Consider the following 22,363-nt stretch of genomic DNA (forward strand, 5'->3'; position numbering starts at 1 on the left):
CGCCCACCCACTCGCTCTCGAAACCTGCCTATGCCGTGTTGTCCTGTACGCCTGAAGCGTCGCCTGCGATGGGCTCTACCCCCGGGTCGCGGGTGAGGTCTAGGTCTGAAATGAGGTCGCGGTGTGGTTTTTGGGTGTGTAAGCCTGGGAGTGGTCCTGCGATTTGTAAGTTGCCTCTGTCTCCCGCGCACAAGTCCGACGAGAAGGGCAAGAGCGACAATGCGAACGATCGGCCTGTAGGCCAAGCAGACGGATCGCCATCGCGAATGAAGGCGCTATGTCTGCCGTCTCTTGACAACTGTGACGGAAGCAAAGAGCAAGGCCAAGAGCAAGGACGGCACATCACCAGCCACCCACCTCCCCAAGCATCCATGTCGGCGGAAAAAGGCAAGACGTTTTCATTTAACGGGCTTTTGCGCGTTTTACCTATAGACTATACGGAGTGTGAGCTTCACTCGGACATCGAGGGGTCGATTGGTGAAGATGAGGGGGAGGGGGAGTGGTTCGAGGGAGTGGATTGTTTTTGGGTGGGTGATGTTGATGCTTCTGCAAAGTCGACGTCGAGTTTGAAGGGAGATTGTGAGCGCGAGCGTCATAGTGACGAGGATGAGGATGATGAGCGGAGGAGATGGGGACGGGACTGTATGTACGGGGATGAGCGGTGAAAGGTGAGAATGACACGTTTTTGCTTCTCCCTTTGAGGTTTGCTGTGTAATTTGGGTTTGACGATGACTTGCCCCTTTCTTTCCTTTCATCCTTCCATTCATCTTTCCATATTTCACTTCCCATCTTTTCTTCTTTCCTTATTGACGCGGTTTACGCCCAACGCCCGAACATCCTTGCTGTTCGATTCTTGCCTGTGCGCTCATGTTCCCCTTGTTGGTATCGCGAACCATGAACGCTGGGATGACGCGGTGGGATGGATGGTGATGCTAACCCAGCGCTCTTGTCTTGCTGTTCGTTCTTGTTATTTCTCTCTTCCTTTGTGATATCCCGAACGCCGGGATGACGCCGACGTGATGGTGTGATGGGATGGTGATGGTTGATGGTGATGCCCCGAACGGGACTGGAGCGTATGATCGATCCTGTCAACTCGAGCCTCGACAGCCATCACGGGTGCGGCAAACTCCGCGAGGACCGCAAGGACCACAAGGACAGCAAGATGCACGACGACAGCAACGTCAGCAAGGACAGCCACGTCAGCAGAGCCACCGCCCCCGTTGGCGGGGTGTACACCCCGGGACGGGTGTATGCGGAGTACGTCCGCAGAAGAGGGTGGAGGGGGAGGTTGCGTATGTCGTTCCTGGGAAGGGGAGGTGGGGGCGGGGGCGGGGAGTTGAGGCGTGAGTTTTGACGGGGTGGTGTCGAACGGGGTTGGGATGGGGGCTCGCCTGAGTCGGCTGGGACTGGCCGCGGAGAAAGTTGCGGATGAGGATGAGTGATGGGATGATGGTGAGAAGAGAGGGTTTGGTGTAGGCACCGAAGATGAAGATGAAGCTGGCGCCGGGGTGAGTGAGGTGACGCGATCGGCGCTGTTGCCGTATGAATCAACACTTTGTGCGATCACTGATGTGGACCGTCTTAGGAGTTGGGTGTATTATTCGTGAGTATCGTTGTACGTAGATGAAATGAATCTTATCGGTTGGTATCTTATGACGAGGACGAGATCCTATCCGTGTTCTAAATGAAAGGGCGCAAGGGCTATCACTTATCGTAGGTGTATACTACAGCAGGTAGGGACACTGTATAAGGTCTATATACGTCCGAGCGCCGGTACGTGTGCGTGTGACGTAGGAGAAGACGTCTTTTGGGTTGCTGTATAGAGCTGGGTGGGGGGAGGTAGGGGGACATGTGAGGAGGGGGGGCGTTCATTCAAGATGCCTGTTCTATCACGAATGCGGTTGCGAGTGGACCTTTTTTATTCTTTTTTTTTGGATTGGATTGGAAAGTGGAACTGTCTTGGCTTTCTAGATGGGATGATGACAGCGCCGAGGCTTTTCTGTGGTTGGTTGATTGGCTGATGAGGCGATGAGGGGGGGGCGATGGTACAAGTCGGGGAGTAGATGGCAGCGATAGGTGGGATCAGCCGTCAGGGGTTGGGTGTTTCTGGAAAGGAAGATGTCGGTATCCTCGTGAGGTGGGAAGGGTGCGTGATCGGGGCCGATGGGCGATGATGAGGGGGGAGGTTAGGATGGGGGAAGAGGGGGGTCGTGGATGGTGAGGTTGGCGATGTGGCCGTCTGCGTCTTGGATCTCGAGGTGGATGGGCGCGTCGTCGTCAGCGTCGGCAACCTCGTCAGCACTAGCACCCTCGGCACCCTTCCCCTCCCCAAGATTCATCACCTCCACAAACCAGCTCGCGCCCTCCTCCCAGCCCGCCATCTCCGCCTCTCCCAGCGGGGACCTGCCAGCGTGATTCTTGATATCGATGAGATCGACGCCTGGGCCTGGGGAGTGGGCGACGAGGGCTTTGGCGATGGGGAGGTGGGCGTTGAGGGATGCCCAGTGGAGGGGGGTTGAGCCGGAGGCGTTCTGTGCGGAGAGGAGGGCGGGGGGGAGGAGCGGGAGGAGGAGGGCGAGGGCGTCTGTGCGTCGTCAGCGTCAGGTTCTCAGTAGCAGAATGAACGCGGGGGGGGGGACTGACCTGTGTGGCCGTTGGCGGCGATCATGTGGAGGGGGGGTGTTGGCATTGTCGTCGCGGATGGAGGGGAGGACGGCGGGACCGAAGTGGGCGATGAAGGCGTTGATGTCGTCGATGTCGCCGTAGCGACAGGAGAGAAGAAAGTCGGAATGGTCGTCGGGGGACATTGTCGTTGGCGGTGAGCGTGGTACGGAGATCACCGAGGGAGTACGTACTGGTTACTGTTAGAGTGAGTGTCCGTGATATGTTCGTGTACCGTATTAGTGTCCGTGATATGTTTCGTGTACCGTATTAGTGTCCGTGATATGTTCGTGTACCGTATTAGTGTCCGTGATATGTTTCGTGTGCTGATATTGTCCAGGGCGATGTTGATCCGAGTAGCATGTGCTCCTCCTTTCCTGTATCATCCACACAAATATCTCCCTTTTCTCCAATTATAGCCCCCTTTTATCTCTCCTCTGTGCTGGTCACTTCCCATCTCCACTCCTCTCCTTTCCTCCATGGCTCACACAAGCCCAGCAGCCATGCTCGTATGGGCCGTCTTCTCCCTTCTCGTCCGTATCCTCTTCCGTCCTCGTTACGCTTGCGCTGACACTCCTCCTCCAGCTCGGTGTCTTCCTCCTCTTTCATCTCTGGTCTTTCGACCGCTTCAAGTGCCTCAAGTGCGTCCTCCTTGCCCACTTCTTCATTCGTGGCTCACTGACGCGCTGCAGGTGGAACACCGGGCCCTACTCTGGCGCCTTCAAACGCGTCATGACCGTACGCCCCCGCGCCCTTCCCTCACTCGCTCACCCACTGACACTCTCCAGTATTCATACCTATGCAGCGTCCCACTCATCACCGTCTACTCCGTCGGCTTCGCCATCATCAAATACCACTACGGCTTCACCTATCTCCCCGTCCAAGGCGGTAAGCCACTCCTCCCACCCCACATCCCCCCCGTCCTTCCCCTCTCGCTCCATCCACATCCCTCCGTCATCCCTTCCATCTGTGCCTTTCCCCTTTCCCCCTTTCCGCTGATTTTACATCTATCTATTTACGTACTTACTTACGGCAATCACATAGTCATTCCCGTCCCATATGAGATGTGGAGCCATACGGCGCGTAGCGCGATTCTCCCGCTCTATCTATGTTTCTCCGTAGGCTGGAGTCTGGAGATGTACGTCCCTCGCTCCTTCGCTGTCCACTCGTCTTACTCACCGCCTTATTCTCATAGGGTCACCCATCTCGAAGGTACGCTCTTCCCCTCCCCTCACTCACTCACGCACTCATCGCCCCACCAGAACTCTGCTTCTGGCTCTTCCTCGTCAACGCAGGCTCGGCCCAACAAGACTGGTTCCGCAGTGCCTATTTCAGAACATGGACATTCGGCTCTTTCGTCGCCGTCATCTACATGCCCCTCGTGACGATATTTACCAGGCAGGATCCGTACAAGGTGGGTGCTTTGCCTTTCTTCGTTGACTTGGATCATCTTCGTTGACGAGGACGGCGATAGTGCGAGGCCTATACGTTTTTGGCTGGAAGCCTCGGAAGTCTGTCTCTCACCATCTGGTTCCTCCCCATCCTGTGCGTCCCCATCCCATCGTAATACCTCAACTCACCCCCACCCCCTTAGATGGACCTTCCCAGTCTTCCTCCGATCTCTCGTAAGCACATCTTTGCTCGTCGTTGATGGTGTTCACGATGGCTTACGTGTTGTGCATTTCGGTAGAGGAACGAGCACGTGGATATTAATACCATAGTGAGGCTTACCAAGTTTCACGAGCTCAATGTGCGTCCCTCCCCCCCCTCCTACCTCCCTACTTCCCTTTGGCGTACCAATAATGCTCACTGCTTCCAATCACTTTTCGTTCGCCAGTGCATCCGCGTCGTGTTTCGGTTCTTGTTCACGGTGCCTTTTGTCATTCTGGGTATTGATGGCGTGAGGCCGCATCAGCATATTAATGATAAGATGTGAGTGTTGTTTCTTCTTGTTATTACTATGTACTTTCGTTCGTTCGTTCGCTTCGTTACTTGTTTCTGTTTCCCCACTTCCTTACCTTCCTCTCTCTCTCTCTCTCTCCCTTGATGATCTTCATAACAACATAATTAATCATTTCTAACTCGCTCCCTAGGTTCCCTGTCGGTATGTAACTTTCCCTCCCTTCATGAACGGCAGTGTCAAAGTCTGAAATTTGAAAATACAAAGACTTGTTGGCGATGATCGCTGCTGTGGGGTGTACGGTGTCTTCAGGGATCACTCTAGTCGTACGTCCCCCCCCTCCTTTTCCTCCCCCACCCAAAACTAACTCCCCCCAGATCTTCTTCCCCCGCTCCATCGAAACCGAAATAGCCGCCCGCGACGCCTCCCGAATCAGACGCCCCGATGCCTCCCACTCCACGCCCACCCTCCGGCGCACCGCGCTCGACTCGAGCCACGTCCACTCGCAGTATTCGCAGTATCCGTATGCGTGCCAGTGTCAGGAGGAGGGGCAGGGGGGTGGGGGTGGGGAGGGGAAGAAGGCCGGGAACGGGGTGGGGGCTGTGAGTGGGGTGGGAGGCGGGGGACAGTTGAAGGGGATCGACGAGGACGATAAGTATGATGAGGGGGACGGGTTTGGGTATGATGGGCTGGGGTACGACGGGCCTCCGCTCCCCCTCTCCACCTACAAATCACCGCGCCTCCCCCCAGGCGACACCCCCACCCCCAACTTCGGCGTCAACGGCGCCGGCATGGGCTGGGCCAAAGAAATCGACCCCGACGACAAAATCCGCCCGCCCTCCGTGATGATGCAGCCCAACCGGCGCACGAAGAACGGCGACGTCGAGCTGGGCGGCCTGTCGATGCTGACGGAGGGAAATCTGACGAGACATAATGCGTCGACGATGAACCGGCTCGTGCATCAGTTTACGTCGCCGATAAGTGAGTTTTGTGCCTTTTTTGCCGTGTATGCATGCGCCGGTTTCTTGGTTTTTTCTTTCTGGTTTTTGGGTTTGTGAAAGGGGTCGGTGCTGACAAGAATTTGCCCCTTATCCTTTCAGATGTGGGAGGCGCACCCAAGTTGTATCGTCGGTGACCGGCTCGTTCGGACGTTCGTTTTTGAGGCTATGAAATAGGCTTTCAGACTTTGGGGGGGGGGGATGTTCAGACGTGCGGAGGGGTCCATGCTTGATTGGGGACTCTGCGCCGCGTGCCCGATGAGCGGTCTCGATGGGACCCCCTGTTCTGTTCGTGGGGGTGTGTGCGGTGTTGTGGGTTGTGGGGAGGATGCGGGGAGGGGAGGGGAGGGAAGGGAAGGGAAGGGAAGGGGAGAGGAGACTATAACAGCCGGTTATAAAAAGCATGTAGTATCATTATTTCTTATTATCACGCAAAGCAAAAGAAAACGGCACATTCTCAATCACTCTAGCATGTACATTTTGTGGGTCATCGTCGCATTGTGTCGAGGGCCAAGGGGCACTAGCATCTCGAGCTATCTCGATGGCCTCCTGATCTACTTTAATAATCATAATAAAGCTCGCAGCTGCAGTTTTCGAACGTCATGCAAAAAGATATCGAACACTGGAGAGAATGGCTGTTAGTATGGAGCCCATATGTCATTCTGGCAGGTTCGCGAGAGGAGGATCACTAGACGGGCACGGAAGGATTGTTTTCTAGTCTTCATTCGACCGCCGCACCTTCTGCAATACCGCGGCCTCAAGCCAAGATAAACATCCAAACGACGACGTCTCCCACATGCAATCGCACACACTCTCTCTCGTGTCGCCAGTCCCCCGAACATACATTCGCAGTGCTCGATCGAGTGAGAATGCGGTCGTGCCAACAGCTTGCCGAAGATCTCTGGCCCTGGAGTCATGGCGAATCCTGGACAGCTGTAAGAGCACATGACCTTTTGTCAAACGACTGGAGGGGGATACCGGTTTTCCCTGGACTGCGCAGCCCAAGCTTCGAGATGCTCTTCAGCGCCAATCCTTGATGCGATGCACACGCGAGGCGCTTGTTTTTTTTTATTTTAATGCCAGTATTCATGTATCGTTCAAGACCGCCGGACGGCGACAATATCACGGCAGAAGATGTATGAATCTCCACACAAAGGAGGAGGTGGTTGTGTTTATTACAACGTTGGGAGGCCTAGGCGATGTTTCTCCGATACTGCTTCGCGATCTTATCCACCTCAGGGGTCGAGGGCTATGTAGGCGCCTGCACCTAAAAACGCGTTTTCTGCGATTAGCACGTGAGGTGGTGATACAAAGCTTTATACACACTACTCCTATCATGCTTTTTACCCACAATTTTGGAAGTCGGTATGTATGTAGATGAAAGAGCGCAATACCAGGCTGAGAAGTGGTCAGGGCATTTGTGGGATGCTTCGCAAAGAAGCTTTCTGAAATTGGCAGGTTTTTAAATTCGCGAAATATAAATACAATGACTTTGCACTCACGCAAGCAGAACATCGCCTCACCACTGATCTTTCAATAAAGCTACAGCGATCTCATTCAGTAACGTATGAAGCAAGGAGCTTCAGCGCTAGCATGCTGCGGCGACAGAGTAACTCAGTTGGGAATCTCAGGTCTGTTGATTGGGTTATGCAGATATCGATATCCCGAACTTGAAGGAAGGAGAAGGTAGATAGAAGCGCCTGCATTCCAGTATAAATACGGTGAAAATGCTGGTATTCGTACCTTAGCATTTGGTCCATTTCTCCAAGTAAGTCGTTGTCTACTTCCCCAAGCTTTCCTTCAGCTGACTTTTTGACGCAGTTCAGCATGTCTGACCCATTGACATTCACACCGGTATCCCAGTCAGACAATGGAATCGGAGGGTACGACCTAAAGTCCACCACAGACCGATCCTTCGCATTTGATTATGATCACTCGGGCAGGCTTGATCACATCGTGCTCTATCGACCTGGCGTTGGTACCATATGGATAATGAAGAACGATTATGGGTATTTCAGCCCAGTCTATAGTCAAAGTTCTGGTCAAGGTATTGGTGGCTATGATTTGGCTTCCACTGCAGACCGAGCTTTCGCATTCGATTACGACCATTCGGGCAAACTCGATCATCTTGTTCTTTACCGTCCCAACACTGGCACCATATGGATTCTGAAGAACACAGCTGGAACCTTCAGCCCAGTGTTCCAATCCAACAACGGGATTGGAGGGTACGACCTAAGGTCCACCACAGACCGATCCTTCGCATTTGATTATGATCACTCGGGCAGGCTTGATCACATCGTGCTCTATCGACCTGGCGTTGGTACCATATGGATAATGAAGAACGATTATGGGTATTTCAGCCCAGTCTATAGTCAAAGTTCTGGTCAAGGTATTGGTGGCTATGATTTGGCTTCCACTGCAGATCGAGCTCTCGCATTCGATTATAACAACTCCGGAAAACTTGACCATTTCGTTTTCTATCGCCCTAACACTGGCGTCGTATGGATTGTGCAAAACTTTAAAGAAACCTTCAGCCCGGTTTTTCAATCCAGCAGCGGGATTGGAGGGTTCAACTTACAATCACCTGACGATCTCGCCATTACCTTTGATTATAACGCGGACCACAGGCTCGACCACCTTACCCTCTATCAGCCTGGTAGCGGCACCATCTGGATTTTGAAAAATGACGACGGGAAATTCAGCCCTAGTTATTACCAGGGTGCACCTGGTAGTGGCATCGGTGGATATGACCTTGCGTCCACCGCAGACCGCGTCTATGCGTTTGACTATGATCACTCGGGGATGAATGATCATCTTGTCCTCTACCGACCTGGCGCCAGTGTTATATGGATTTTGAAGAACGACAATTTGCCTGACTATGTAAAGTAGAGATGTTAGAAATAGTACGCGGACAGAAAGGCTATTGCGGTTACCTCATGTACTATCCAAAGTTCTCTTCGTCTTGTGGTGTTTTTTGCTTGATTTTGGGTGGTATGGCTGTTGTACGAGCTATACGAATTTGACTTCATGAAAAAAGAGTACATTTTGAGAGATGCGGTTTTACAGTAAACGTACACATGTCATTTCTTGATCCTGTGACTGACTTTGTTTCTCTCTAGTAAATGCGCCCGCATGTATCAGTTACGAGAGATGGTATGAGACAATATCCCGCGAAGACCAGAACTCAATAACAATCAATGTCATCATAGTATGACCATACTCTATCTGGTTGACCGTCTTTCGCCATGCAACTGACCATGACATTCGCTTGTAACTGGATGACTGGCGTTGATGGCTGTAAAAAAAGACGCAGTCAGTATACATCGAGCGCCAGCATTCAATACAGAGACCTCACAACCAGTAGATCGGAGTCCTCACTATCTCATACTACACTTGACATCCCTGCCTCGTGACGGTAGGAATCCATCACTGGCCCTTATTCCTCAGGACTAGGGACCATTTAGGCTCCTCCGGACCTCTCATAGCGATGTCGCTTGGGGAAGGCAAGACGTTCGAGAGCCTAGTTGAAGCTGCTGAACCTATCATAAAAATAAGTAACAAAGGGTCACTGGGCCTAAACCCGGAGTTCCGCCTAGTGCGACGCCCACAATCTTGCTGCTTGTGGTGGGATAACAAGAACATTTCACATATCAGGCTCAGACTGTAAAGTTACCGACAGTTGCACCCTCTCCAAGGCGTGGGAATATCATTTGGGGATTCGCAGAACACCGCCTAACCGGCGGCGTTGGTCGTTTTGCAGTGAAATATACTATAGTATGTATCTTCCAAGCCTTGACCATACAAGAATCATAGGATTTCGGTGGCATCTAAAGTCTTGGTAAACTCATTTGGATTATCCTTGAAACAGCTCCCGTCTCAAAAGTATCGACGCATCACCGCTTGATGCCTCCAAATACTCAGTTTTTTTGAAGTTTGTTCCGCATACAACGCATGCAGCCAGGAGAAGAGTCGAGAATTGCTCGTGCTCGTTGGAAGGCAGTGTATCTGCTAACGTACACGTATTCAGGACTTAATACGAGGTACCATTTTGACACAGAGTTCGTTGACATCGGAAACATACACCCATCACTACAACTCTTCTTCCGTATTGGGCAAGCTTGGCAAATTTGAATTTTCGTGAGTAGTTACATATCCTTGTCCACCGCAAAGGCACGCTGGCTCTACTACTTTCTCGGAGTCCTCGAAGTGCCTTTTATCCTCAAGTGACACTGCTTTCACGCGTTGTGCCATTGTTTTTCAATGTTCAATGACTCATATATTCAGGATTGCAGATAACACCTATCTATTTTACAGTCAGGTGGACAGGATTCACTATCGCCATCACAATAACGATACCCAGCCCGCGCGAATCCCAACCCGAATAGTACCATTGAGGATTAACGCCTGAAATGCAAAGCAGACTGCTCGAACACGCAGAGCTGCACCCCGGTATCGGAAAATCAAAGCGATTTGCTGCCCGCGCTGAGCTCTACTTTGATTGCGGTCACGAGCAACTAGGACCGCAGTATCTCGTCTCTTAGTCAACCAGGTGTATAAACGGTATTTAAGCTTATCGTCTGCACGTTATCCATTTCTTCCACCTTCTCTCGCTTTTCTTTATATCCGACTCAAAATGACTGTCCCAACTCTTGCCTTGAACGATGGCAATGCAGTCCCTTGGATAGGATTCGGCACCGGCACGGCCCTCTTCTATAAGGACGCTAGAGAAGCCGTACATGTCGCCATTCAGAACGGCTTCACGCATATCGACGGCGCACAAGTGTACACCAACGAGGAGACTTTGGGAACTGGAGTGATTCAGTCCGGCAAACCACGTTCAGAATTGTTCATAACGACCAAATTGTACAAGTTACAACCTGGTGCAACACCGAAAAGCGCTTTGCAGGAGTCTTTGAAGAGACTGAAGTTGGATCAAGTGGACCTGTACTTGGTTCACAATCCGAATAATCATGTGGGGCAGTTGAAAGAAGTATGGAAAGGCATGGAAGAGTGCAAGAAGGACGGTTTGACAAAGTCTATCGGTGTTTCCAATTTCGCTGTTGAACACTTCAAAGAAATTTTTGAGGTTGCATCGATTCCTCCTTCTGTCAACCAGGTTTGATTTTCAACCCATCGCAGTTTTATTATCCGTATCTTACCGTAACCGTAGCTCGAGCTGCACCCATATGTATGGAAAGCCCTCCAACCAGTCCTTGAAATTCACAAAGAACACGGCATTGTCACCTCGTCATATGGCGGTTTATCACCCCTTTTCCGTGGTGAAAGTGGTCCATTAAATGAAGTCGTGGAAAGCATCAGGGAGCGGCTGCAAGCCACTCGAGGACAACCGGTATCTGATAGTCAGGTCCTAAGTAAATGGTTGCAGCAGAAAGGCGTGCTTGTTATTACGTGAGTACCGTACAGAATCTGCTACTATTTAAAGTCTCATAATATAATCCCAGAACTTCTTCCAAAGCTGAGCGGGTCAGGGAATACATCGATACTACCAACGTTCCCGATTTGACTGCTGAAGAGCTTGCTTTAGTCGAGCGCGCAGGATCTTTACTCCATCAGAGGTTCTTTGTACGTTGAAGCGATAAATTTTATGTCTTGATGCTGACCATCTGTTACACCTTAGCAAGGAAATTGGCTTTCTGAGTAGATTGAATGTCACTTACGACCGAGTTGCAGAAGGTATATCTACAAGGGACTCCTGTAGACTTCATCAGATGTGGATTGCTGATTGCTTGCAGAAGTAATGGATGAAAAACATAATTACTAGACTGGTAGCGTAGTATCCCACTTGACATCGCTTTCTTGAATGTTTTTTTTGTCAATGATAAACACTAGAGTTCCGATTTGACAATCCATACTATCACTTTGCGGTGCTATGGTTATCGCGGGGACAGCGGCATTATCATGCCGTAATGAAAGTCGCCTCTAATCAACCACCGACACAAGTATCCATTTCAGGCTTTTCGTTAACAGCGATGCCTGCCAATGCCGTTATGAGATTTATAACTTCTTACCCTTTCATCTTCCCAGCTCTGGTTTATAGCTATTACGCTGCTCAGGTTGACGAGCAAGGGAAGATATCGAGAGTTTGGCAACTCGAAAATATTACTCAATCTTCCAGCTGCCTGAGCATCTAGTATGCCAGTGATCGCCAAATCTCACGTGTTCCCTTTACCACCAGAGGGCCTCCAGTGTTGCGCTACCAGCTACACATCCAGTCGTACTGAACACCATTCCGTTAGGGATGGGCTTACGTTGATATTTACACATGGTTTGGGTGGACGTGAGTTTTCAGACCCATCTGCTACCAGACAAGTTGAAGCTAACATCTCTTGTGTGTTCTACTAGATAAAGAGCAATGGGATTTGACAATAAGTAAACTATTAGACTTGGACACCAATTCTGGACAAAATGGAATTTGCGAAATTTGGGCTGTCGATTTCCCTAACCACGGGGAGGCCGCAGTGGTCAACCGTCCGGCCCTATCAACGAGAAAATCCATCTGCTGTACGTCTTTTCTGTGTAACATAGTATCCCTTTAACGAGTTATTGAACTTAAGCTACTATGGACTATGGGATCATGCTCCGCCATTTCCTGTCGTCGTCGCACGTCTCTGGTAGGAGGCTCGTAGGGATCGCACATTCAGGCAGTGCGACAGCATGGTTGGCTTTTCTTTTTGGCTGCGTACTCTAAACTTATCAGCCTTGATCCTTTCCAGGGTATTAGCTAGTAGAAATTATAAGCTTCCACTTGAAGGCATGATTTTAGTGGAACCTACACTGATACTGCCTCCACTTTCACCGGAAGACCCACGCGTTGTTCGAGGTATTGCGAATGAGAAGGGTGTCGTCGCGAGACGTGATCGATGGAGCAGTCGTGACGAACTGGCAAGCTATTTGTCTGTTCGGCATCCATGGAGGAAATGGGATTCCCGTATCTTTCAAATATACCTGGTGCGTGAGTTATGGAGTACCCTACACTGACTGGAAAGCCCTGATCGCTCCAAATCTGACCCTGAAATTATCAGGACCACGCGTTCATGACTGTGGAAACAGACGACGGTGCCAGTTATGTCACTCCAAAGTTAAGCAAGAAGGAAGAAGCACCTTTGTATCTGGCTGAGTGTCATTCGATGCCTGGGAGTGAATTGGCAGCGATATGTGCACAAATGCCGGTGCACACTATCTTTGCGGAATATCCTGAATTTATGTGAGCTTTGTGCCTCTTGGGTCTTTGCGCTAGGTCTGAACTCAGCCACGACACCAAGCTCGCCGACTGCTAAAGCACAAATATGTGATGCTTCCGAAGGGAGAAAGATGGCTTCGATAAGGACTATTAAGGGTGCTGGTCATCTAGTGGGTCTAACTCTTTTCAATTACCGACTGGATTTCCTGCTGAGGTTTGTTGTGTAGGTCCCTCAAGAAAAACCTGTAGAGCTAGCCGTGATGCTGTGTGATATCCTTCAGCTATTCATGTCCTTACAAATGAAAGCAGTCTTATAGTCCCTACGATTACTTTATTAGATTGTAACCGTTATGAACATGCAATAAGTAACTAATGTAATCTATCAACTACCAGCGCGAGTGTGCGTGAACAAGGCATCCGGCGCTAATTTAGCTGGAGCAACCTTAACTTAAGGTTATGTTTGCTTCACATGCCGATTTGGATTACACTCAGTCAATTTGAAAATCTTAACACTTATCACGATCTCATGCTTTGTTGGTGGGTACCATGGCCAGTTTAGCGAGCCATTGACCTGTGTTGAAGTTGTGGATTTTACGGAGTAAAGGACAGTACGTGAGTTTCTGTTCCACTGACTGTTGGCTGTGTGAATTATCATGTGATATATAGCTGTGTGAGCTTGGACGGACCCAGGGAGGTCAAGTCACAACCAGGATCGTCAAGGACGCACAAAGACGGTGAATAAACCCACTGTGATAGGTGCTACAATTGCAATATATTTATTTTTGTTCCATGGATCCACCCATTTGTGTGGAATTAAATTGGCGCAGGTACTATTTTCACCTTGTTCGGAAAATGATCCTTCAAGGTGTCCTTTCCAAATATTCGAACCTTGGGAGCTTCAAGATACATAGAAGCGTTTTGTGGTAGGCTCAATTATCTTGCAACCGATAGGTTCTGAAATCATGACAAAGTAACGCAGACGCTTGCCCCCAAAAAAGATGCGCGAAGACCCAGGTGAACATTATGGCCACCGATTTTCAAAGCAAAAGACAGTAAGTACCGCTGATCGGCAACTCTTCAGTACAGCTTTGCCGACTCAGGAATTTTTTGTCCAGAATGCGCTTTACATAGTGGACCACACGTTCTCTTTAAATCACTGTCTGGTGGCCATCCCCATATCTCTTTGACCACGGGCGTATGGCTATATAAAGTCCTCTCTAAAGTCCTGCTAGTCAGTTCTCACTTGCTTTCCTACTACGATGGCAGAGATCACTTTCCCTATCACCGAACTCTCGGTCGAAATTGTCTTGGAGATTATCAAGCAGGCTGCGACACCAGATTTCAAGAAACTGCACCTTGGTGTCAATCCATACAAAACTGCCGTCAATTTATGTCTAGTCTCTCATGCTTTCCGTGCTGTCGCTCTCCCTCAAATGCTCCACAGCGTTATTCTGTCCAAAACAAACAATATCCATTCGTTCATAAAGGCCCTACGCATCCAGCGGGCCTATTATATCTGCATGACTAGCCCCGCCACCCATATCCCAAGCTGCGAAAATTACCATTTTATAACGAATGAGCCCATTATCCGCGCGCGTTTGCTGTACTGCGACTATTCCAAATACGTCCATCGCATGTGGATCGGAGAATGCGAGTACATCCCAAGCGCAGAACCAGGAGAACCGGGGCGAGCCCCCACCATTCACGAAATCGACGCTTGCATCGAGACCGACTACGCCATTCTTGCACCCGTTCTCTTCGCGACTTCTTCGCTTGGCATTGATTTTATGAGCTTTAAAATCCTCTTTCGCGCTCTCGAAACTGTCTGGAAGAGGGAGTACGAGATTGCTCGCCCCATCACTACACCTCTGCCGTGGAAGATTACTTCACTCACTCTCACGGGCTTCCCTCTATTCACATATATATATGCAACTGAAGGAGAGGCTTTCCTAAGTACCCTAGAGCGCGTTGTGCTGCTCATACCATGGAAAGACGGGGACCTCCACCGCGTTCTTCCATCATGGGCCAATAGTGTATCTTGGTCATTTTTTTCTAAAGTCAAGGAAATCGCACTGCCGATCCCTCGCGCTACAAACCAATTCCTTGTGTCTGAATTTGACATGTTGTTTCTAAACACGAATGGTATCAGAGACATCCTATACAGGAGGAATATTGGTTGGATCATCGATATTCTCAATGCCCAAGATAGATCGGATCGTAATGGACGCGCAATTAAAGTACGCTTGGGGGTACATGGAAATGAAAATAGTGGAGGTTTGGATAGGGACATACAAGTTCATGGTAACTTTGTGTTACCTACGTTATGGGAGGAGATGTGGGCAGAGGTTTTCGAGTAGGAGCAAGTACATAGCAATGTGGATCAAAATTGTTTTGATGTGTGACTGTACACTTTGTCTTAAATATTATTCCTCGTTATGCAAATTAGTTTATTCAATTGAGGTTTGTTATGTAGGTCCCTCAAAAAAAAACTGTTGAGCTGGCCGCGATGTTTCGTGATATCTAATCACTATTCGTACTATTCATGCCCTTACAGATGAAAGCAGCCTTATGGAACCTACGTCAATTTTATTGTGTTGAAAAGTAGACTTTCGCCTCTCGTGCGACAAATGTATAATTAGTTTTCTAGCACCTGCGCCAGTGTGGATATATACTCCGTAGAACAGAAGAACGATCCACAAATGTTAGAATTCCAGATCCACTACCAACGACTAACAATCTATTTCTTGTGGAATATACATATACATGTCTGAATGAATCACCTGAATTCATATTTTCCACTGGCATCCACCATAATCTCTGGACCCAAAACCCAATCATCTCGGCAAAGGAGTATCGGTAGATCCACTGTCAGGTTCTTCAGAGCGTCCAAGATTCAGTAAACCACCCAAAGCGAATGTAGATAAAGGATCCTTGATTAAAAGGATAGAACCAACTATCTCCCTAAACAATGTGAGGCTGCGAGGGGAAGTCCTATTGGAATAAGCCTTGTTCAACACTTGCAAGTACAAGGAGTGTAGAATGGTAGAAGGGGAGCCTTGTATAGAAAGATTCATGGACTTGCTGAATAAGACTTCTCGCTGACTTTCAGGATCATCGACATCACCATCTCCAATGAACTCTACGGCAGTATATACCCACATAAAGAGCCCAGCAGCTCTTGTTACCAAAGCCTGTTGCATCTCCAGGCTTTGCCAGTCAGATGTTCCGCGTGTGCCTGGATAGCGTCTGGCCAATCCTAAGAGGCTGGTCTGAACAAACAGAGATATATCGCGGTTGACAATGTCATTGAAAACTTCACTCAGATTGTACTGGTGAACTGAAGACCGAAATTCATCGAAAGCTATCTTGATGTCGCGCTCCGGCCGACTTAGAAAAAAAAAAAAAATTTGAAAATCGCCGGAAATTTGGGTAGCTCTTGGCAGGCCGCCAGGAAATCGACTCTTTGTCTTTCAGAACCACAATCATCTAACGCGTCAAAGATAACAGCTATTGGCCGCTTCCCCAAAGCGTCTTGTGAATTTTGCACAAGTTTCCTCAGAAGAGTATGGAGCTGATTGGTCACAGTGGAGGATCCACTTTGGCTGTCCCTGAATGCTTTACAAACTGCTGACCCTAAGGCTGGACGGTGAGACGACAACTCAAAAAGCGATGGTGCTAAAGACATCATCCATCATCGGGACGACTTCGTGCAGCAATATCGCGAGAGAAAAAAAAAATTGCTCCGAGGCAGTCGAGTTCATCCTCGAGATGGCGCGCTATAGTCATCGCTATAGTTGACTTCCCCTCTCCACCCATCCCATAGAGCGAGAAAGTACGCGGCTGATTGGGATCGACGTTTGATACCCAACGGATGACTTCCTCGAGGGTTTCCTTAGTCTCTGCGCAAATAAGATAAACGTCAGATTCAGTGGAGTGCGATCACATTTTGAGCTCACTTTCAAATTCAGGTCCTGCTGAATGTTTTGAACCGTCTTCCATGTTTGGACATTCAAAGTTAACTCAAAGCGGGCTCTGGTCTCGGCGAACCGCGCCAAACAAGCGGTAATACGATTGTTCATACTGGAAGAGAAAGCCGACCGCACTGTTCTACCTAAGAGTGAGAGAAGCATACCATAAGTCTACAAATTATGGAGGACAGAATGGAAAATGCCTACCGAGAAAAGAGTGCTTTACAAAATCGTCAATGAGTGTTGCTCCAGTAACAACAGCACGCGCAGTTTCTGCAATACTATCCGTACCAAGTCCTCACAGGTCAGGACAGCCAACAGCATATTCCGGAGTTGCACACATAAGGCCTTGATTGCATCGTCTTGCTCGATCTGCTGTTTGAGGGCCTGAGGTACAGTGCGGGTTCAGTAAATGGAGGTTGAGTGGATGATCACAAATCTCACCTTGTATGCGAAGACAAGGAGCGTAAAAGCTGCTTTGCATATGGTATGAACCTGCGAGATATTTATCATCAGTCTAGTACACTACCTTGAAGACATACAGAAAACAAGGACGGAGGAAGGTATCTGAGGCCGTTCTGACGTTGATTGGTGGGACATGGGTGTAACAAAGATAGACCGATATTACGTGACCCCAAAGCTGCTCTTTTCCCTGTAAACCAGCGTCTCTGGTCAACGCTAGCCCGGACCTGAGGACAATTTGAGACCTGCCCGATTCGTAAAACGAACAAGAACATTCACCTCGGGTTAAGGTTTGTTGAACCAATGACGACTCTTTAACCACGACTTACTACTTAGCGACCCACTGACCTGCTTGAAATTGCGGATTTTACGGAGAAAAGAACAATACGTGAGTTTCTTTTTCATTGACTGATGGCTGTATATACCGTGTGATTGGTGTGGTCGTATGAGCTTGGACAGGCAGCCGCTTCCACCCCCTGTCAAGCTACAACAAGGATTGTAAAGGAATCGTGAAGACGGGACATAAATTGAAGTATGATAACTACTATAATTTTCGAAGTTTTAATTCTTGTATAACTCATTCGTGTAGGATCTACAGAGCATAAACAACCCCAGTCATAAGGGGTCATTGTGACTGGAATTGTTCCAGGTACTCCCAGACATTCGTGCCTTAAGCGACATGAAGATGGTTGGCCCAAAATTTGTGCAAATACTAGTCAAGATCTGACATAATGATAAGACGCTTGCCTTCAAAAGCAATGTGCTAAGGCCAAGGTGAACATTATCAGTACCTATTTATAAAGCAATAAGACAGTGATTAATGCTGATCAGTCATTCCTCACCCAGCTTTATCAACTTGGGAATTTTTGTGTCCAAATTGCGCTTTCCATAGCGGAACACACGTTCACCTTAGTCCACTGTCGGGCGGCCACCCCGTACCCGTATCTCTTTGACCACAGGTGCATGGCTATATAAGGACTCCAAATTCCTGCTTGAAGTACTCACCAGCTTTCCCACTAACGATGGTGAAAATCACTTTTCCGTTCACCAAACTCTCGGTCGAACTTGTCCTGGAGATTATCAAGCAGGCTGCGACACCAGATTTCAAGAAACTGCACCTTGGTGTCAATCCATACAAAACTGCCGTCAATTTATGTCTAGTCTCTCATGCTTTCCGTGCTGTCGCTCTCCCTCAAATGCTCCACAGCATTATTCTGTCCAAAACAAACAATATCCATTCGTTCATAAAGGCCCTACGCATCCAGCGGGCCTATTATATCTGCATGACTAGCCCCGCCACCCATATTCCAAGCTGTGGCAATTACCATTTTGATTCAGATGTGCCCATCATCCGCGCGCGTTTGCTTTACTGCGACTATTCCAAATACGTCCATCGCATGTGGATTGGAGAATGCTGGAACATCCCAAGCACAAAACCAGAAGTCCCGACGCGAGCCTCCACCATTCACGAGGTCGATGCTGGGGTCGAGTCCGACTACGCCATTCTTGCACCCGTTCTCCTCGCAACATCTTCGCTTGGCATTAATTGTAGCTCTAATATCCTCTATTACTGTCTCGAAACTGTCTGGAAGAGGGAGTACGAGATTGCTCGCCCCATCACCACACCTCTGCCGTGGAAGACTACTTCCCTCACTATCGCGGGAGACTCCTTTCAATTCGAGTACTTTATCTCTAAAGTTGAAGGAGAGGCTTTCCTAAGGTCCCTAGAACGCATTGTGCTGCTCATACCATGGAAAGACGGGGACTTCCACCGCGTTCTTCCATCGTGGACCATTTATGCACCTTGGTCAATCTTTTCCAATGCCAAGGAAATCGCACTGCCAATCCCTCGCGCTACAAGCCAATCCCTTGTGTCTGAGTTTGACATGTTGTTTCTGAACACGAATGGTATCAAAAATATCATAAATGGGAGGAATGAGGGTTGGATCACCGATATTCTTAATGCTAACGACAGATCGGATCATAATGGACGCGCGATTAAAGTACGCTTGGGGGTACATGGCGATGAAGACAGAGGAGGTTTGGATAAGGACATACAGGTTCACGGTAACTTTGTATTACCTATGTTGTGGGAGGAGATGTGGGCAGAAACTATCGGGTGGGAGTAACAAGAACATAGCAATCCGGACAAAAATTGTTTTGATGCGCGACTGTACACTTTGTCCTTGAATAGTGTTTGTTATACAATGAGTTTTTCAAATACTCGATTGCTTGAATTCGAAGCTGACAACGAAAATCCCAAATAAGGAAGGTAGTAAATGGGGCAGTCTTATAGATCTATTGCGAGAGCGCCAAAATGAATTTTCTAATACTCGAACAAAACATAAGTGCCTAAAGAAAAATACGATGCGGCAAGTTGTAACATATATACCCAATGTGAGTGCAGCCTAGCGTATACGAGCAAAGAAATTGTAGATAAAATATCTAGTCCGACTAATCAGCAGTACTGAGCAAGCTCAGTAGATTTGTAAATATTTCGCTCTACTTGTAAAGCTACGTCTAAACACTAGCCTGTAGGTCCATCATGCCGGTACAAACAGCACGTATATGAAAGTAAGAGTGATTGAATATAAAGTCTCAAAGAAGATCAGCAACATTTAAGTCAAAAGTATGTTCCAATTAATGGGATAAGGATGAAAGAAGTGTGCCATATCAGGACAAGACACCGATGCGACTGTCACAAGATGCGAACGGTCCATTAAGATGGAGCGACTCAACCGAGCGTGGGTAGACTGTTCCATGTCCATGTCATCCCCCAGAGACGACCAACACCTAGATCAGCCAGCTGCCCAAATGCAGTCGGTGTAAGATCTATGGAAGTCATATCACAGCCAGTACAACGGTCAGTGACCTCGACTGTTACACTCTTGCCTTGATCTGTTGAAACATAATTTAGTACAGGAACTCGGTGCATGGGGAAAATACGTACAAGAAAGTGTGATTTTGAGGCCGCAGACAGGATTCGTGTTAGGATCTTGGCCGTCGTAACCCCTTGTTAGAAGGTGACACGTCAGTTTTACTGTTCAGACGATGACAGCTGCAAGTAGCTTACGGGAATTGATCGAACAACTCATGAGATACAGCACATATGTAGTCAGCGTCGGTATTGGTAATACCGCAAGCACCGAGACCCGCTGCGTAATATGTACCTATTGAATATATGCTTCGTGATGAGTACTTATTTTCGATGCCAAACTGCGGAATAATCTTACCTTGACCTGTTTGTTGACCAGTGAGGAAGCTAGGCGCACCGCGAACCTCGAGAGCCTGGGTTTCGGGAGCAGAAGCTTGAAGGCTGGTATCAAGAACATGGTGACGTTTGTATATGTTGCGAGAAATGTGAGGAGTTGTCAGTGCGGCGGCGGAGAGTGTCAAGGAGAAGAGAACAAGACACGTCTTGAACGACCACATTATGAAAAATGAGTGAAGGAGAGGATTGTAAAAAGAGCGTGGGTTATGTCACTGGTAGCAACCTAGCAATTGCAACACGAGCTTTATATGAGAAGATGGACAGAAACACAAGGTCGATGTGAGTGGATGGAGATGAAGAAGGAAGAAAAGAAAGACGGACAAACAAAGAGGATTCAACCACCAAGGAGTAAACGAGAGGCGACAGTTATTTTGAGGATTATATTCGTCTAACTTACCGACCGTTAGTAAAATTACGTACCCTTCCCGATCAGAGACTTCTAGTCACAGACCGGCCGCGATGTGCCGTTTAGTATCACTACAGCCCAGCTCTGTCCAGAGCAAGAACACGAGTGACGAAAACGCTTTCCATTGGGCGGAATCCTGCCTATAGCACTAGACCTGTATTACTTCAAAGGTTGCGGAACATATGCAAGTTTCATCTTTGCCCTTGTATGATTGCCGTCTGTGATTGTGACAGATCTCCGCTGTAGCCGAAGTACTGGTAAAGATAGCTATCAGATCTAAAAATGAGACTGGGTGGACGAGTAAGACATAAGTAGTTTCTCCAGCAGGAAGCCAAGAACCACACAAAACAAGAACACGAAGTGATACGTGAAGGAAAAACGCATGAGTAAAATGAGATGGAATCATACAGTAAGAGATAAAAGAATTGACAAGTCTAGTAGAATATGAGCAAGTACAAACATTGAAATGCAAAGAAAGGTTTATTCGGAGGATTAGAGGACGGAAATGATAACCGAAGGAAGTCGAAACTAGAGAAGATGAATTGAGTGTAATTTTGATGCAATATATGCTAAACTTACATTGTGAGCGCGACCAATGAGATACAAGTATAAAACATCATTGGTCCAGGCAAGAATCAAGGTCGTCATGGACGATGTTTTATTTTGGGGACGATCGCCGAGAATCGAACCAGACATAACAAGCATCATGTTGTGCACATGCGATGAAGCTGAAAACCTAAATTCTGCTGTAGTATTGGTTCAGCTGTTAGAAATAGAATAATTAATACCACGAGGATTAGAACGCTGCTCGCAGGAATTGTATATTTATATGAGCATGTCACGTACCTCGCAGATCTCAAGTTAGGATCCATTCAAGAATGCGATATCTATGTTCTCTAGAGACTATTTTTTTATTACTGTTGTTGAGTGTCACTGAGCTTCTGATTAAGGTTGCTAAACCACTCACACAAGGACATGCCATCAACATGACATGTCTGAAAAATAGAGGCATGACAATATTTACATCCTTCTGTGTATTCGATGCGGGATGAACCTAGTTTCTGTGAAACACATTCAGTAATGAAAGGAACTGATTACTCTAAGGATTCGTGCCTCAATATACAATCCTGGTTTGAATGAAAGAATCATGACCTTGATGAAAGTAGGAACTCGACACTGACACCCGATATGGTTTACGATCATGGGCCATATGTATATATGTCAGAACTGTAGAAAGCATGTTACACGTTGATGAAAATCAGCCTGGTAGGTGGGGTCGCGTCACAAAAATACCTGAGAGAACTTATACCAAAGCCGACGCGTTTGTGAGTTGCTTTCGTGATGTTCTCCTAGGTGCTCGTGTCCCTATGCTTATTTTTGTTCGGCATTGTATGTCATCGAGTGATGAAAGCCCTATCACATTCTGTTGGTCGGCATGATTTGTCTGACTTAGACAACGATGTGGCACCGTTGACTGTGGCTGGATGGTCCGTGCG

The 22,363-nt window shown here is 48.2% G+C and overlaps 14 protein-coding genes across 14 annotated transcripts; 9 read left to right on the forward strand and 5 right to left on the reverse strand.

The window, feature by feature from the left end:
* Positions 1–84: 84 nt before the first annotated feature.
* Positions 85–606, forward strand: SERLADRAFT_462913 (uncharacterized protein; the record flags this gene model as incomplete). The annotated part of the gene is made up of 1 exon (XM_007316271.1): positions 85–606. A coding segment is annotated over one exon (495 nt), but the record flags the coding sequence as incomplete, so codon positions are not given.
* A 1,580-nt stretch (positions 607–2,186) lies between these two features.
* Positions 2,187–3,053, reverse strand: SERLADRAFT_447412 (uncharacterized protein; the record flags this gene model as incomplete). The annotated part of the gene is made up of 2 exons (XM_007316272.1): positions 2,187–2,584; positions 2,723–3,053. 2 exons carry the CDS (start codon positions 2,805–2,807, stop codon positions 2,187–2,189), a joined length of 483 nt encoding a protein of 160 aa, XP_007316334.1.
* An 87-nt stretch (positions 3,054–3,140) lies between these two features.
* SERLADRAFT_407050 (uncharacterized protein) lies at positions 3,141–5,821 on the forward strand (the record flags this gene model as incomplete). The annotated part of the gene is made up of 15 exons (XM_007316273.1): positions 3,141–3,194; positions 3,247–3,302; positions 3,354–3,399; positions 3,450–3,549; positions 3,706–3,799; positions 3,857–3,873; positions 3,924–4,075; positions 4,136–4,206; positions 4,256–4,286; positions 4,352–4,411; positions 4,499–4,593; positions 4,755–4,765; positions 4,829–4,887; positions 4,939–5,542; positions 5,745–5,821. 15 exons carry the CDS (start codon positions 3,141–3,143, stop codon positions 5,819–5,821), a joined length of 1,527 nt encoding a protein of 508 aa, XP_007316335.1.
* A 109-nt stretch (positions 5,822–5,930) lies between these two features.
* Positions 5,931–6,328, reverse strand: SERLADRAFT_462914 (uncharacterized protein; the record flags this gene model as incomplete). The annotated part of the gene is made up of 1 exon (XM_007316274.1): positions 5,931–6,328. The coding sequence occupies one exon, from the start codon at positions 6,127–6,129 to the stop codon at positions 5,974–5,976; it is 156 nt and encodes a 51-aa protein (XP_007316336.1).
* A 608-nt stretch (positions 6,329–6,936) lies between these two features.
* Positions 6,937–7,233, forward strand: SERLADRAFT_384473 (uncharacterized protein; the record flags this gene model as incomplete). The annotated part of the gene is made up of 2 exons (XM_007316275.1): positions 6,937–6,979; positions 7,067–7,233. 2 exons carry the CDS (start codon positions 6,937–6,939, stop codon positions 7,231–7,233), a joined length of 210 nt encoding a protein of 69 aa, XP_007316337.1.
* Positions 7,234–7,386: 153 nt separating this feature from the next.
* Positions 7,387–8,448, forward strand: SERLADRAFT_407051 (uncharacterized protein; the record flags this gene model as incomplete). Its single annotated transcript, XM_007316276.1, has 1 exon — positions 7,387–8,448. The coding sequence occupies one exon, from the start codon at positions 7,387–7,389 to the stop codon at positions 8,446–8,448; it is 1,062 nt and encodes a 353-aa protein (XP_007316338.1).
* Positions 8,449–10,008: 1,560 nt separating this feature from the next.
* SERLADRAFT_447414 (uncharacterized protein) lies at positions 10,009–11,426 on the forward strand (the record flags this gene model as incomplete). Its single annotated transcript, XM_007316277.1, has 4 exons — positions 10,009–10,675; positions 10,730–10,968; positions 11,022–11,142; positions 11,198–11,426. 4 exons carry the CDS (start codon positions 10,193–10,195, stop codon positions 11,219–11,221), a joined length of 867 nt encoding a protein of 288 aa, XP_007316339.1.
* Positions 11,427–11,530: 104 nt separating this feature from the next.
* On the forward strand, positions 11,531–13,149 carry SERLADRAFT_462918 (uncharacterized protein; the record flags this gene model as incomplete). The annotated part of the gene is made up of 7 exons (XM_007316278.1): positions 11,531–11,857; positions 11,923–12,081; positions 12,135–12,237; positions 12,294–12,528; positions 12,603–12,784; positions 12,843–12,930; positions 12,988–13,149. The coding sequence occupies 7 exons, from the start codon at positions 11,713–11,715 to the stop codon at positions 13,075–13,077; spliced, it is 1,002 nt and encodes a 333-aa protein (XP_007316340.1).
* A 135-nt stretch (positions 13,150–13,284) lies between these two features.
* SERLADRAFT_367772 (uncharacterized protein) lies at positions 13,285–13,669 on the reverse strand (the record flags this gene model as incomplete). Its single annotated transcript, XM_007316279.1, has 2 exons — positions 13,285–13,380; positions 13,592–13,669. The coding sequence occupies 2 exons, from the start codon at positions 13,667–13,669 to the stop codon at positions 13,285–13,287; spliced, it is 174 nt and encodes a 57-aa protein (XP_007316341.1).
* Positions 13,670–14,019: 350 nt separating this feature from the next.
* Positions 14,020–15,117, forward strand: SERLADRAFT_436006 (uncharacterized protein; the record flags this gene model as incomplete). The annotated part of the gene is made up of 1 exon (XM_007316280.1): positions 14,020–15,117. The coding sequence occupies one exon, from the start codon at positions 14,020–14,022 to the stop codon at positions 15,115–15,117; it is 1,098 nt and encodes a 365-aa protein (XP_007316342.1).
* A 250-nt stretch (positions 15,118–15,367) lies between these two features.
* On the reverse strand, positions 15,368–17,920 carry SERLADRAFT_414324 (uncharacterized protein; the record flags this gene model as incomplete). The annotated part of the gene is made up of 7 exons (XM_007316281.1): positions 15,368–16,147; positions 16,560–16,657; positions 16,717–16,871; positions 16,936–17,115; positions 17,173–17,223; positions 17,539–17,674; positions 17,904–17,920. The coding sequence occupies 3 exons, from the start codon at positions 16,837–16,839 to the stop codon at positions 15,595–15,597; spliced, it is 774 nt and encodes a 257-aa protein (XP_007316343.1).
* A 324-nt stretch (positions 17,921–18,244) lies between these two features.
* Positions 18,245–18,852, forward strand: SERLADRAFT_462923 (uncharacterized protein; the record flags this gene model as incomplete). The annotated part of the gene is made up of 2 exons (XM_007316282.1): positions 18,245–18,773; positions 18,815–18,852. Coding segments are annotated over 2 exons (423 nt in total), but the record flags the coding sequence as incomplete, so codon positions are not given.
* Positions 18,853–19,076: 224 nt separating this feature from the next.
* On the forward strand, positions 19,077–19,319 carry SERLADRAFT_384485 (uncharacterized protein; the record flags this gene model as incomplete). The annotated part of the gene is made up of 1 exon (XM_007316283.1): positions 19,077–19,319. The coding sequence occupies one exon, from the start codon at positions 19,077–19,079 to the stop codon at positions 19,317–19,319; it is 243 nt and encodes an 80-aa protein (XP_007316345.1).
* A 140-nt stretch (positions 19,320–19,459) lies between these two features.
* On the reverse strand, positions 19,460–20,825 carry SERLADRAFT_355165 (uncharacterized protein; the record flags this gene model as incomplete). Its single annotated transcript, XM_007316284.1, has 4 exons — positions 19,460–20,088; positions 20,141–20,202; positions 20,264–20,360; positions 20,424–20,825. 4 exons carry the CDS (start codon positions 20,620–20,622, stop codon positions 19,925–19,927), a joined length of 522 nt encoding a protein of 173 aa, XP_007316346.1.
* Between the last annotated feature and the right edge of the window lie 1,538 nt (positions 20,826–22,363).

This window comes from Serpula lacrymans, assembly GCF_000218685.1.
Source record: "Serpula lacrymans var. lacrymans S7.9 unplaced genomic scaffold SERLAscaffold_5, whole genome shotgun sequence".
NCBI classification, from domain to species: Eukaryota; Fungi; Basidiomycota; class Agaricomycetes; order Boletales; family Serpulaceae; genus Serpula; species Serpula lacrymans.